Below are 13,032 nucleotides of genomic sequence, written 5' to 3'. Positions count from 1 at the left end.
GCAGTGGCCCACAGGGGGTCCCTCTACTCCAGACTAGGCAACTTGTGAGCCCTGAATATGGGTCCCAGAGGAACACCAGACTCCTTCCTGTAGAATCCGAGTCCAGTCACTAAAATCACTGACAGGGGGCCTTCTCTGACGCTTCTGCTCACTCTGGCTTGTGAGGGGCTTCATCTGGGGCAGGGGCTGCATGCAGGGACTGCGCTACCAGGCAAGTTCAGCTTCTCTCCCCACTGAAGGTGGAGTGGCGGAGCATGGAGGAGAAGCAAATATATATATATATATACCCATCCTGTGAGGCGGCTGTCTGCCCTGTGTCATCCCCAGCAAAGACGCCTGAACAGAGATGAACGTCCCCTGCAGGCAGAAGGCGAGTGGCTTTTGAAGCCTTTGGGTCTCTCTGCCTGTTCTGCTGCTCCCTTCCTCCTGTTGCCTTGCCTGGCCACTGCCCCGCCTCTGCCCGCCTTGCCTTGTGACCCTTAGCATGGATGGAGAGCTGTGATTTCCAGCTCATTAACTTTCTACTAAAACTTTAACCCCCTGGCTTCTCCAGTGGGGGCCCCCTCCTCCCCTCCCCTCTAGTCCCTGGCCAAGTCCTCTCTCCTTTCTTTCTCTTTCTGTCCCTTTTTTCCTTTCTTTTGCACTCTCCCCTTCCCCCCCTCCTCCTCCTCTTCCTGCTTCTCCATTCTCCACAATTCCTGGCAAGGCTCTCGTCTGATAGGCCGGCTAAGGACGTCAGTCGCTTCCCTCGTCTGCCCCCTCCTTTAAAAAAAAATAATCCTTTCATTCACTTGAAGTTGGACAAACTTTTGTCAGCCGCCGAAAGGGGGAAAAGAAGGAGGCATAAAATCCATGGGGGAGGCTCAGCCGTGCAGAGCCGGGGCAACGCTGATTTGATGGTGGACGCGCCTCACCGCTCGTCCTCACGGTCTGCACAGTCTTGCAGCCTCTGCCTCTCCAGCCCTGTGGGAGAAGGATCCGCCTGTGGGCAGGTTGGAGAACAGGGGAGCGGACGCCTTCCTGACCAGGCGGGCACTGAGCGAAGGTCCTCTCCAGGTGACGGTCCCCCAGTTTGCAATCCAAGCCTTCGCCAAGCTCAAGGTAAGGCAGTCCCATCTTGGACTTGGGCAGGAGGATGTGGGAGGGTTCAAAGTCCCCCCCTCGGTCAAGGCCCCGCTTGCTGGCATATCTGATGGGGTGATGCAGCAGACGAGAGGAGGGGGATTTGCTAAGGAGCCCCTTCTGGAGTTTCCACAGGTGATGGGGATGGATACAACCCGCAGAAGAGCACAGAATTCAACTGCCTTAGACGGTCGTAGCAACCTCTGCCTGCCTTGACTCTCCTCCGGGGGACAAATGGCTTTCCTTTCTCTACTTTCGGCAAGTCCACTCCTCCCAGGCTCTCGGGTCCCCCTCCCTGAGGGAGATAGTTGCATGGACCCGGAGGAGAACATACGTGCGTGGATGTGGGGTGTTCCAGGTGGGAAACCCAAGGGAAGCTTACCGCCCCGGGTTCTCTGTCTGGGGATAGATGGGGAGAGAGGTGTTCCCCACGCTGCTGGGCTTTCCCAAAAGTAGGAGCCCAAACAACCTCCACAGGTGCCGAAAGGAGACGTTTTGGGGCTGGTCTGGGTTTGGGGAGCCTTTTTGGAAGATGCAGGTGGCTGTGGCACAGGTGTCTGCTGAAGAAAACAGGTGGTGGTTGGAGAGAGAAAGAGACCTTGGAAGAAGGCAGGAGAGAGAGGATGTTGGCAGGCAAAGAAGTCCAGGCAACTCTCTGAAGTTGGAAGGTCTTTCCTTCCACACGGACAGACGGACGGGCCCCCTCTCCTTCCTAAGCGATGCCGTGACCCTCCTGGCCTGCTCTTCCCAGCTAGAAACCCTCCAGGTGGGCCACAGTCGGAGACATTCGCTCACTCACTGCCCTGCCGATCTTTCTTAAATGTCTGCACTTCTCTTCTGATCACCAAACTTCACATTCCCGGAAAGGGTCTCTTTCCCCCATTCCTCTCCTGAAATTTCTCCCTCTTTCCCTGTCAGCATTCTGAGGCGAGGTTGAGTCCTGAGGCCACGTTCTTTTCCTTGGATAAATTTTGTGGCCTCAAGGCAGTTACCAGTAACTTCATTATTTCATTTCACTTTGCCAGGGCAGAGGTTGTGGCGGACAGAGCAGGGATGCCAAGACCAGGAGTTTCTAGGTTTCCTATATTTGAGTGTAAATGTTGGGGAGTGTTTTCTTTCCTACTAAAATGAGGTGAAGCTATTGGGGTGGGGGGTTAGGTTTTGTTTTTGTGGATTTCCTGCCTGACTTGAGGGGAAACTAAGATCATTTAAACATTGTGGAAGCATTGTGGAAATGATCTCGTGGCTCGGTTGGCCCGAGCCCAGAAGCCCCCAAATCTAAGAGAGCAGCAGAGATGCCCAGCGGAGTCCAGAGCTGAGCTGAAGAGAAAGAGAGAAATGTTGCAAGCTTGGCTCTTTCTGGCCCTCCTGCAGGGGGGGAATCCAAGCCCCCCCTCCCCCCGCAATCACACTTGGCAAGCAGAGATTTGCAGGCGGCAAGGGCCCAGCTGTGCCCCCTGTGCTGGCAGTGAGCTGGGGGTCAGAACAGGTGAATCCCAGGGGGGTGCCATGAACACGGCCCGAGGAGCTCCGGTGGCAGGACTCCTCCTGCCCATTGGGGTGGCCAGGAGAGGGGGGAAGGGGAGCCAAGCGAGAGAAGGCCGTGGCTCCCCCTCGCATACTAACGAGCTGGCCTTCTCAAAGCACTTTTTGTCTCTTGGAAGCTCCATTCAGGCCTTCTCCTGGGGGGCAGACAATGGGGCTTCTGTCTTGCCCGCTCTTCTTACCAAACAGTCAAATGCTTTCACTCCCCCCTACACCTCCTCCCCCTCCCCACAAGCCTGGCCAGATCCTGGACAACTGAGCTTGGCGGTTTCCAATATCTGCAGCCTGCAGAGGTCCAGTGGGGGAGCCTCGGCCCACGTTTCCCTCCCCTCCTGGGCAGCTGAGCATAGGTTGCCAAAGTTCCACAGGGCCAGCATGGCTGCGAGAGTGGCTGGGAAGCAAAGGGCGAGCCATTCGGATGCAAGTCCCCTCCAGAACATGGTCCAGCCCAGCCTTGACTAAGAGGTCAAGGGACGTTGGCTTGTCTTGCCCCACTTCAGCTTCCCAGGGGGGGGGTGTCCTCTGCCCCGGCCAGAGCCCTCGAAGCCCAAACACAAGTTTTAACAAGCTGCTGCTTGTTCTGAGTGCCACCCAGCTGCCCTGGAGGGAGAAACGTTGTGCAGCACAAGCCTTTAAAGCCACCCCAGTTTACAGTTTAACCACGTTTGCTGAAGGCAAGGAAGGAGCTGCAGCGTTGGGTCACCAGCCTTCAGAAGGCATACATTTCTGGGTGCCCCTTTCAGCAGGAGTGCCCAATTGGCCTCCTCTTCCTCAGATGCAACCAGATTGAGGAGGGGGGAGGAAGCCGCCTGAAGTCTTACGAAGGAGGCCAAGGAGCCCTCCGTTTCGGCCGAGCTGAACCAGGGAGGCCTGGCACCGTCTCTTAGCTCCTTTTCTGAATTCATCTCTCTGACAATCCCGGCTGCTCCAGGCCCTTCATTTTGCAACCCAGATCTGGGGCAGCCAGAATCCCAGGCAGAAGGCAATCTTCAGGAGATAAAGGCCTGGCCAGGTTTTCTAGAGAAAAAATAGTTATATATTATGTTCTTCTTGTAAAACAGGCTGTAAACTTTTACATACTGTGCCAACCTCGTTCCCGGCCTAATGAATGCAGGCCGAGGCACACGGAGTTAATGTTTAATGCCGCCGAGGTATTAACAGCAGCCACTTCTGGGGCCTTTGGAGGGACCGCTTTGGGCCATTTGGGGGCCAGATTGGCAGGGGGGCAGGGAGGAGAAGTGAGAAGAAGCTGTTTTAGGCAGAAAAGAAAGGCAGCATTTCAACAGGTGTCTGGCATCTGGCAAATAGCACCCTCTGTAAAGGCTCAGATGCCCACAGATGCTTCCCGTCCTTCTGGGAAGCCTGGGAGATTAGGACTCAAGGGGGGCGCTGGGGGGGAGAGGAAGACCACGGAAGCTGCCACGTCCACAGATTGAAGCTGTGACTCCAGATGCACCCAAGGATCGTCCATGCTTTATGCTATGTTTAGCATGAGAAAACTTCAAAGCCAGGTTTGATCCTGGAACCACAATTGCAGTTTGCCAAGCTCCCTCCTGTCAGTCAGAGAATTTGGCTACATCCCCACAACACACATCGTTGTGTGCCTGGATGACACGTTTTTCTGGGTTGGCAAAACTTCCAGGCTTTGCTGGTGGTGCAACTGCCACAATAGCCCTCCTTTTTGTGAGAAAAACAGCCTCCCTCTCTTCACTTGAACCCAGAACCGGCTTCGTTCCCACATGCAGGGCTGACTCTGCATGCAACATGTGACTGTAGTGTGTGCAAGGGCTTTCACTTCTGCCCCACCACGTAGAAGTCAGGCAGCCAGCCGTGGGGCAGTACATTGGGGTGCTTTGGAAGAGCGCCCCCTGCTGCCCTCCCAACCTTTCTTCTTCTGGAGACCTGAAGGGAATCTGCTTCTAACAAACCTGACTGCCTCTCTCTCTGCCTGAGAGTTTAAGAAGGGACCCTCAGGTGCCACCAAGCAGAGGAAAAGACCTGACGGGGAGGGAGACAGCTGTGGCCTCGGATGGAGGCCGGGCAGAGGAAGGGGAGGCTGGCAAGGAAGCCAAGAGGAAGAGCGATGAAAGGAAGCCGGCTGAGGGGCTGGATGTAGGTTTCCCTTGGCCCGAAGGTGGGCTTTGGGTGCCAAGGTGAGGGAAGGTCTCTTGGCCCTGGGCATCGTCTCTGGCCAGCTGGCCTCTTGGAACAGCTGACCCTCCATTTGGGGGCAGCTCTTTGAAAAAAAAATTTATTTCTCATAAACATATTGTAAATGTACAGTCTCTTATCCATTGTTAATTATATATATACTCTTTACACTTTCATATTAATTCATTCTTCATCCTAAGAAAAAATTTAAATATATTCGGGGTTGCTCTTCTACCATTTCTTCTCCCTTATTTTACAACAATCCTTCTTCTCCTTCTTCTCTCTTTCCCTTCCCTCTTTTCTTCTACCCTTTTCTACTTTCTTCTTTCCTCCTCTCCTTCCTCTTCTCTCTTTCCCCTTCCTTTCCCCCACTTCTCCCTTCTTCCCCCCCTTTCTAACCTTCTCTCCTACTCCTTTTTCCCTCCCTTTCTTCCTCTCCTTTTCCCTTTCTTCTGTTCCTCCCTCTCCTTCTCCCCTCCTTTCTTACCCTCTACTTCTCTTTCCATTCTCTCTCCATTGTTGTATTTGTTTTCAATTCAATATTTTCCCTATTGGTATCTGAGCAGCCCTGATTTTCTGTTGATATATACTTTCTTTTCAATTGCTTTTCTATTTTATTGATTTCACTTATATCATCATAGTTGTACATTTTTTTTCATTTGGGGGCAGCTCTGAGGGGGGCCCTTCCCTGCTGAGAGGACAGCTACATCTTCGTTTTCAGAAGTGGGGCAGCACAAGGCACAGAATAGCTGCTGAAGCCCCCACCCTCTCTGGCCAAGGGGCAGGGGGGTCTCTGGGCCGTGGCTGCAGGAAAGGCAGAGGCACATTGGGGTCCATGCCTCCTTTCCTCCCATGGAAACGGTGGGGCTGGGGTGGGGGTCCCTGGCCAGGATGACAATTCATTCACTGGTTGTTCAAAGGCTCTTTCAAACAACCGGAAGGATGTTTTCTCTTTGCTGGGAACAGGATTAAAAGGGAGGGAGGGGAAGAGCTTGAAGAATGGACAATCACTCAATGGGCATCATATTCTCTGTGTGTGTGAGAGAGCGCAAAGAGGGGGAGGGAGAGGGAGAGACTTGGCTTCCTTGTCGTCCCCCCCCCAATTCATTGGGCTTCACATGCAGGGAAGGAAGGAGGAGGGCTGCAGCCTGGTCATCTCAGCCAGCGGAGAAGGAAGGGGGTTCATTGGCCTTGCTTGACCACAAGGCAGGAGGCCTTAGAGCAAGGCAGGGAGGGAAGTCCCTTGGCCCCCAGCTCTTCCTTGGTCCTGGCTTAACGTGCACCCAAGTAACCTCCCTGGGGGAATTTTTGTGACACCCCACTGCATTTCAGATAAAAAGACCTTCCCTATAAGAATCCTTCCTTCCTTCCTTCCTTCCTTCCTTCCTTCCTTCCTTCCTTCCTTCCTTCCTTCCTTTCTCTCTCTCCTTTTCCCTTCCCTCCCTTGTTTAGCAAGAGGGCCACCCTAGTTCACCTCCTACTTTCCAGCTTGGAGGGGATCGTCCACACCAGCGTCTCCGCCTAGGGAACCTAAGGCAGGCCTGGATCTGATTCAAGATCAATCGCATCCTGTTTCCTTCAGCAGCCAACGGGCGACACACAGGCTAACAAACAGCAACTAACCCAGGAGCGCAAACAGTGTGCAAAATAAAATGAAAGGGCTAGGAATCCATGTGACTGTGAGCCAGGGGGCTGTGGGGTGATAGAAAGAAAGGGGGTCAAGAGCCCCTCAGGGAAATCAGAAGACTGTAGAACTGTAGAAGAATGGTGGGTGGGTTGGCCAGGAGTGCCATTTCATGCTCTCTCCACTGCCCCAGGACAGAAGTTGTGTAGATATTACTGCTCTTTAGTGGTTTATCCTGAATGCAGATGTGATTGTCCCCCTGTGTCCCTCTGGTGTGAGCACCCCCTTACCTGCCTCTCTTTCCCACTGCCCAGATGACCTCGGCCACCAAGGTGTACTACAGCCAGACCACCCAAACCGACAGCCACCCCCTGATTGGTCCGGTGCTACGGAAGAGGCGGGTCATGACCAAAGACGGGCGAAGTAATGTGCGCATGGAGCACATCGCAGACAAGCGCTTCCTGTACCTGAAGGACCTCTGGACGACCTTCATCGACATGCAGTGGCGTTACAAGCTGGTCCTCTTCTCGGCCTCCTTTGCCGGCACCTGGTTCCTCTTCGGGGTTGTCTGGTACCTGGTGGCCTTGCTGCACGGGGACCTGCTGGAGTTCAACCCTCCAGCCAACCACACGCCGTGCGTCATGCAGGTCCACACGCTGACGGGGGCCTTCCTCTTCTCCCTGGAGTCCCAGACCACCATCGGCTATGGCTTCCGCTACATCAGCGAGGAATGCCCGCTGGCCATCGTCCTGCTCATCAGCCAGCTGGTCCTCACCACCATCATGGAAATCTTCATCACTGGCACCTTCCTGGCCAAGATCGCTCGGCCCAAAAAGAGGGCGGAGACCATCAAGTTCAGCCAGAACGCCGTGGTGGCTCAGCACGACGGCAGGACCTGCCTGATGATCCGGGTGGCCAACATGCGGAAGAGCCTCCTGATCGGCTGCCAAATCACAGGGAAGCTCCTTCAGACCTACCTGACCAAGGAAGGGGAGCACGTCCGGCTGAACCAGGTCAATGTGGACTTCCAAGTGGATACGTCTTCCGACAGCCCCTTCCTCATCTTGCCCCTCACCTTCTACCACGTGGTGAATGAACGCAGCCCCTTCCGGGACCTGACCCTGCGCACAGGAGAAGGCGACTTCGAGCTGGTGGTCATCCTCAGTGGCACCGTCGAGTCCACCAGCGCCACCTGCCAGGTCCGTACCTCTTACCTCCCCGAGGAGATCCTGTGGGGCTACGAGTTTACTCCGGTCATCTCTCTCTCAGCCAGCGGGAAATATGTGGCCGACTTCAGCATGTTTGAGCAAGTGATCAAGGTGGCCCCCCCGTGCTGCCTCCACGAAACCGCGCGATTCGGTGACCCTGAGAAACTGAAGCTGGAGGAATCCTTCCGGGAGAAAGCCGAGCGGGAAAGCACTCCGCTGAGTGTGCGGATCAGCAATGTTTGAGTCTCCCTGGGGGGAACTGGTCTCTCGTAGCTTCTAGGCATCCATCGCAGCCTCCCTCCCTCCCCGGCCGGGGTGCCCCCTACTGTCCTGACAGCCTCTTCAGCTGCAGAGGGGGCAGAGGCTCCCCCAAAGAGAAGGCAGCCTTGCTTTTATTCCCCACAGAAGAGCCCCCAACAAAAGGGACTCTTCCTCCCCCCCCCCGTGCGCTTCTATTTTGCCCCTTTTTGAAGAACAGGTGGAGTGGCGGAGGCCGGGCTCACAAGGGCAGCTGAATGCACCACCAGGGAACAGGCCTGAGAGTGGCCGTGGCTGAGGTCCCTTGAGTAAGGCTTCTGTGGCCACGTTGGGTCATGGGATCCTGGCTCTGAACCTCCAAAAGCTTGGGATCCCCAAGCCGCAGATGGCTGGAGCCCTGAGGAGGAATTGTCAGGGTCCTGGCCTCTGCACACACACACACACACACACACACACACACACACACACACACACCATGATCACAGCTGCAGTTTTTGTGTTATTACTGTAAATCATCAAAATGCTGCACTTTTTAAGCCCAAGAAGGAAGATGAAGGCAAGGCAGCATCCCAGAGCAAGTGGGGCCTCTGAGAGCAGCAGGAAGGAAAAATAAAACCAGTAAGATGGAGGAGGAGGAGGAGGAGGAGGAGAAGGAGGAGGAGGAGGAGGAGGAGGAGGAGGAGGAGGAGGAGGAGGAGGAGGAGGAGGAGGCTATCAGCTGGGGAAACCCACTTCATTCCGAGCTAGTTCAAAATCAGCTGGTGGTGCCTTTTCCTCAGGCTAACATAGCGTTCCATCCTTGTCACTTTTATCCAGCCAAAACCCAACCCAAGTATTTTCTTTCAAAAGGTAGGAAATTTCAGTAAATGTAGAAGGGAAACCGAGGCATGAAACGTTTCATGGACTTTGAAGCCTGTTTGCAGAGTGCCTGATCAAGGGGGAATCTGCCAGCTCCTCAAACAATGCCAGAAAAAAATCCACTCGGGAGAGAAGGAGTCACTTTGGGCACACGCTGTTTGCAGTTGGATGCCCACTTCAGTCAGGGTCACCCTGAAATTTTGGCCCCCAAGAAGAGCCCCCCTGCCTGCCAGCCTTTGCAGTTGAGCCTGTTGGGGTCCTCCAAGGGTCTCGGAGCTGGAGGAGCGAGGCGATGCTTGGAAACCTCTGGTCTGCAGCAGCCACTGACAGTGGAATCGATCAGGCTGGGGGGCAGGTGGGTCGACCCTCCTGGCTCTGCCCCGCAGTCAAGCTGGCCTGGCCTGGATGGTTTCTGCCAGGAACAGAAGAGTCCAAATCGGTGTTTTGCACATCAAGGAAGAGGGAGAGCGTAGCTTCCTCCTGGGACACAAATGTCTATTTTGATATTTATATATGTTTATTTATATAAATGATCTATATGTTGGTACTCGTGAAAAAAACAGAAAGCAAAGAAGAAAGGAGTGAAGGAGTGACATTGCACTTTGTCAAAAACAAGTTAAAGAGCAGACACAATGCTGTCAGCACCAAAAAGGAAGTTAATCAGAGATTACCCTGCAGTCCTCATCCCTTTCTCCCACAGCTTTAAATTTTTAGCAGCTCCCGAGAGCTCCTTCCTTTCTTACCTACCTACCTACTTCCTTCCTTCCTTTCCTTCCTTCCTTCCTTCCTTCCTTCCTTCCTTCCTTCCTTCCTTCCTTCCCTCCTTCCTTCCTTTTTTCTTTTCCTTTTTAAAGTTTGCACCCTGGACGTATGCCTAACAGATACCATTTCATAGGTAGATTGAAATGTGTGTTGACCTAAGATCCTCATTCCTGACTTGCACATGAATTTAAGCTAGAAAATTAATTGCTAGCCCTCCCCCTCAATTTCACAGAGTCCTTCGGTCTGTTTTCTTTTGAGCCCCATTGCATCCATAGGCAAATGCAAGTTGGATGCAAGACCTGAAGATTTGGAGAGACCAGCTGGATCAGTATTCGCCATTAAGCTCCATTTGGGTCTAATGGAGATCTGGCCGTGAAGTTTTGGGAGACATGAAGAGGGAGAAGGAGGTTGAATTAATTCTTCTTCCTACCTTCCTTCTTAGCCAAGGATGTTTCAGGGTTAGGGGTCCTCCCAGTTTCCCATAGGAGGAAGGGAGGGGCCTTGTGAGAGGTTGGTCCCACCAGATTTGCAGGCCTCAAAGAAAACATTTTTATTTTTTGGAAACAAAGACATTGCAGAGAAGAAAAGACAAAATAGAGGCGGGGTTCCCAGTGTTTCTTCCAGATATTTGGGGGTTCAGGCATGCAGTCAGGAAACAAGAAGGGAACTTCCTAATTTAGGAACAAAAAATTGATGCAATAGAAAAACCAGGATGGCGCAATATACCTCTCCATTACGCATTTTGCGTAACATCCTGCGGGGGTGGGGGGGTGGGCTTTATGACCCTGAGTAACAAGGCCAGCTGGGGGTTTTCACAAGAGTCACTCTAAGCCTCTCAGAAAGAGGAAGAAGCACCCAGGGTGGCAGCCTAGTTGGTGTCCTGTTGTGTCTCAGCCCGGGCGTCCACAAACACACCCAGAGGGGGTTGCAAACTTTGCTGAGAGGTGTGGGAAGCAAATAAACAAGGAGCAAAGGAAAGGTTTCCTGGTCAGAGTCCAAGCTGGCCATAACCTATGACCAGTGGTCACTTATCCAGCCCTTTTATGTTACCAGACTCTCTTAGGTCTAGCTTTGTGTGGCTGAATCAACATGAGACACACACACGCCAATAAGGACAGATGTTTTGATGACTGAGTTGAAACTGCATTTAATCTGATTTCCGTTTTTAAAAACGTTTATTTTGTGCCTATTAATTATGTACTGTACTTCATAAATATGAAGGTTTTTATCCACTGAAGAAGACTTTTTGCACTAAAAGTCCAATTTTATTGGCGGGTGAAAGGGAGCTTTTTTTTCTGTTTAGAACAAAATCACTAAATAAAGACAAGTTTAAAAGTCAGGTTTTCAAATGTCTCGAAGACGTTGCTTTATTAATGGATAGTGATGTAATTAAATCAGTTTATCATTAGTCTCAAAGCAGGGCACAGACATTGCTGAAGGGGTGGGGGGTCCTTCCCAGTATTACTGTTCTGTGTCTACTTCCTAATTTTATTCAACGTAAGTCCTCGGGTGCCACACAGCAGGTGGGCAGTGGGGCGGAAGTGGGAATGGCACCTGGGTGGCTCTCTGGAGAACAATCCCGCCACGCAGAGCTCCGCTTTTTCTCAGCGGGAAAGTTTCCCACAACGACCCGCTCACACGCACGACGGCCAAGAAACAGCAGGATTTGGAGAAGCGTAGCGAACGCGTCTCGGCTGCTCCCAGATCCAAAACGGTCCCAGGAGGTCCTTCCCACCTCACCGACCTCCAGCTGGAATCGGGGGCCCTTCCCCGCTCTCTTCGTCTCTTCCCACGCGAGACTCGCTCTAGGCCGAGGGATCGGGCAGGACCAGGTGGGCTGCGGTCAGGAAGGGCTCTGTTCGCCAGCAAGGCCGGCAAAGGCGCGACGCCACCGGTGGTCCCAGCTAGAGACCCAGCAAGGCGCTTCCTAGATTAGAAGCTCCTTTCCAGAGAGGGGGCACCCTTCGACTCCCCGTGAGCTGACCCCGCTTCGGTCTCGGTTCCTTCCCTCCAGACGCGATGGAGAATTTGCTAACCCTCCCACCCCCGAGAGCGCAGTCCTGCCCTGCGCTCTCGGAGGGGGGAGAGGCAGCACCCCGCGCGCCCCCTTTACAATCTGGACAAGGCTTCGCTGCCACCGGAGGGCGTCCTTTCTCGACTGGGTGGGGTGCTCCGGTCCGCCTGCCCGCCCAGCCCCGAGCCCCAACCCCGCTGCAGCCAGACCCGGCTCGAAGGAACGTAGCTGCGGAGCCTTCAGCTCGGAGGAAGACGTGGCTCCCGCGGGGCTTCGGTCCCCGACGCGCTCGGCTTCCCTGGGGCCACGCAGCTTCTGAACTCCTCTCTGCTGTCAGTTTGGGCAGGTCGCTCAGCCAGTGCCGGAGTCTCTCGGCTCAAGGCTCCGGACAGCACCTGATTGTCCACGTCCTCCCGCGGCCTTATTTATGGCCAGTTTGCACCACTACCCGGTGTGCTCCGTTCTGGACTCACCCACACACTCACACACACTTTAAATCATAAAGTTGCCTAGCAAAGCAGCCTTAGCGCCAGGGCTCAGATTCCGAAAAAGCGCCCAAAGCCTGTAGAAGATTACCAGGGGCTTCCGTCCGTTATCCACAGGAAGGAAGGTTGGCGCCCATTGTGTCACAGGAAGCTTCTCTTGGCTCGGAAAGGGCCTGGGCAGGGCTACCTCCTCCCCCCCCCCCGACCTCCCCATCAGAAGACTGGTCTGCCAACCAGAGCTTGAAATACCAGCCAGGCAACAGCAACGCTCTGAGGAGCCATTGTGTTACCTAGATGCTTACTTGAAGAAGCTTCTCTATCCTGGAGAACCACCAAGCCCCCAGGCCACAGGTTGTGCCATGTTGAGACTGGAAGGAGTGCCGCTGGCTCTGGTCAGGGTTTCCAGGGGATAAGCTAGAAACTGCACCAACTGTACCAACTGCACCAACTGAGCAAACTGCACACTTTTTCCAAAAGTTAAGCTTCACTGGGGAGGGGAGGAGGGGCGCACATCTTTCTTCTTGGTTCTGGGAAGATTTTGAGCCCTCCAGTTGGACCCAGGGAATATTTGTTTCTTAAATTTATATGCCAGAATTCAGCCCAGGCATTATTTGTTTGTTTGTTTGTTTATTCTATTTCTATAGCCACCCAACTCTGGGCAGCTTACAATTCTAAAATTATAAAGCATTTAAAGCATTTTTAAAAAAATTGCAGCAGCTCCAGTAGCAGCAGTGACAGCGGGGCCAAGCCAGAGGGCCCTTCCCGCATTCAGAGCCCCAGGGCCCCGGGACAGAGGCACATTTTTGGCTGCTGCTGCAGCTGCTTTTCTCAACATGCCAAAGGCTTCCCTTTAAGGAAGGGCGTCAAGTGGTGGGGCTTCTCCTCCAGCTGAAGCTTCCTTCCCTGCTCCATAAACAGAGCTGGGACATGTGACTTGCTCTCCAGACCACCCCCAGAAACAAAGGAGTTCCTTCCGAGGGGGGTGGGAAGGAAGAGGAGACGCCC

General features: G+C 53.7%; 1 protein-coding gene across 1 annotated transcript; it reads left to right on the top strand.

Moving 5' to 3' along the window:
• Nucleotides 1-871: 871 nt before the first annotated feature.
• Nucleotides 872-10,867, top strand: KCNJ10 (potassium inwardly rectifying channel subfamily J member 10). The gene is made up of 2 exons (XM_034424982.3): nucleotides 872-1,101; nucleotides 6,757-10,867. Exon 2 carries the CDS (start codon nucleotides 6,757-6,759, stop codon nucleotides 7,891-7,893), a length of 1,137 nt encoding a protein of 378 aa, XP_034280873.1. The 5' UTR covers nucleotides 872-1,101; the 3' UTR covers nucleotides 7,894-10,867.
• Nucleotides 10,868-13,032: the final 2,165 nt, after the last annotated feature.

This window comes from Pantherophis guttatus, chromosome 18, assembly GCF_059756535.1.
Source record: "Pantherophis guttatus breed Tessera chromosome 18, ASM5975653v1, whole genome shotgun sequence".
NCBI classification, from domain to species: Eukaryota; Metazoa; Chordata; class Lepidosauria; order Squamata; family Colubridae; genus Pantherophis; species Pantherophis guttatus.
This window is presented reverse-complemented; position numbering and strand designations above follow the sequence as displayed.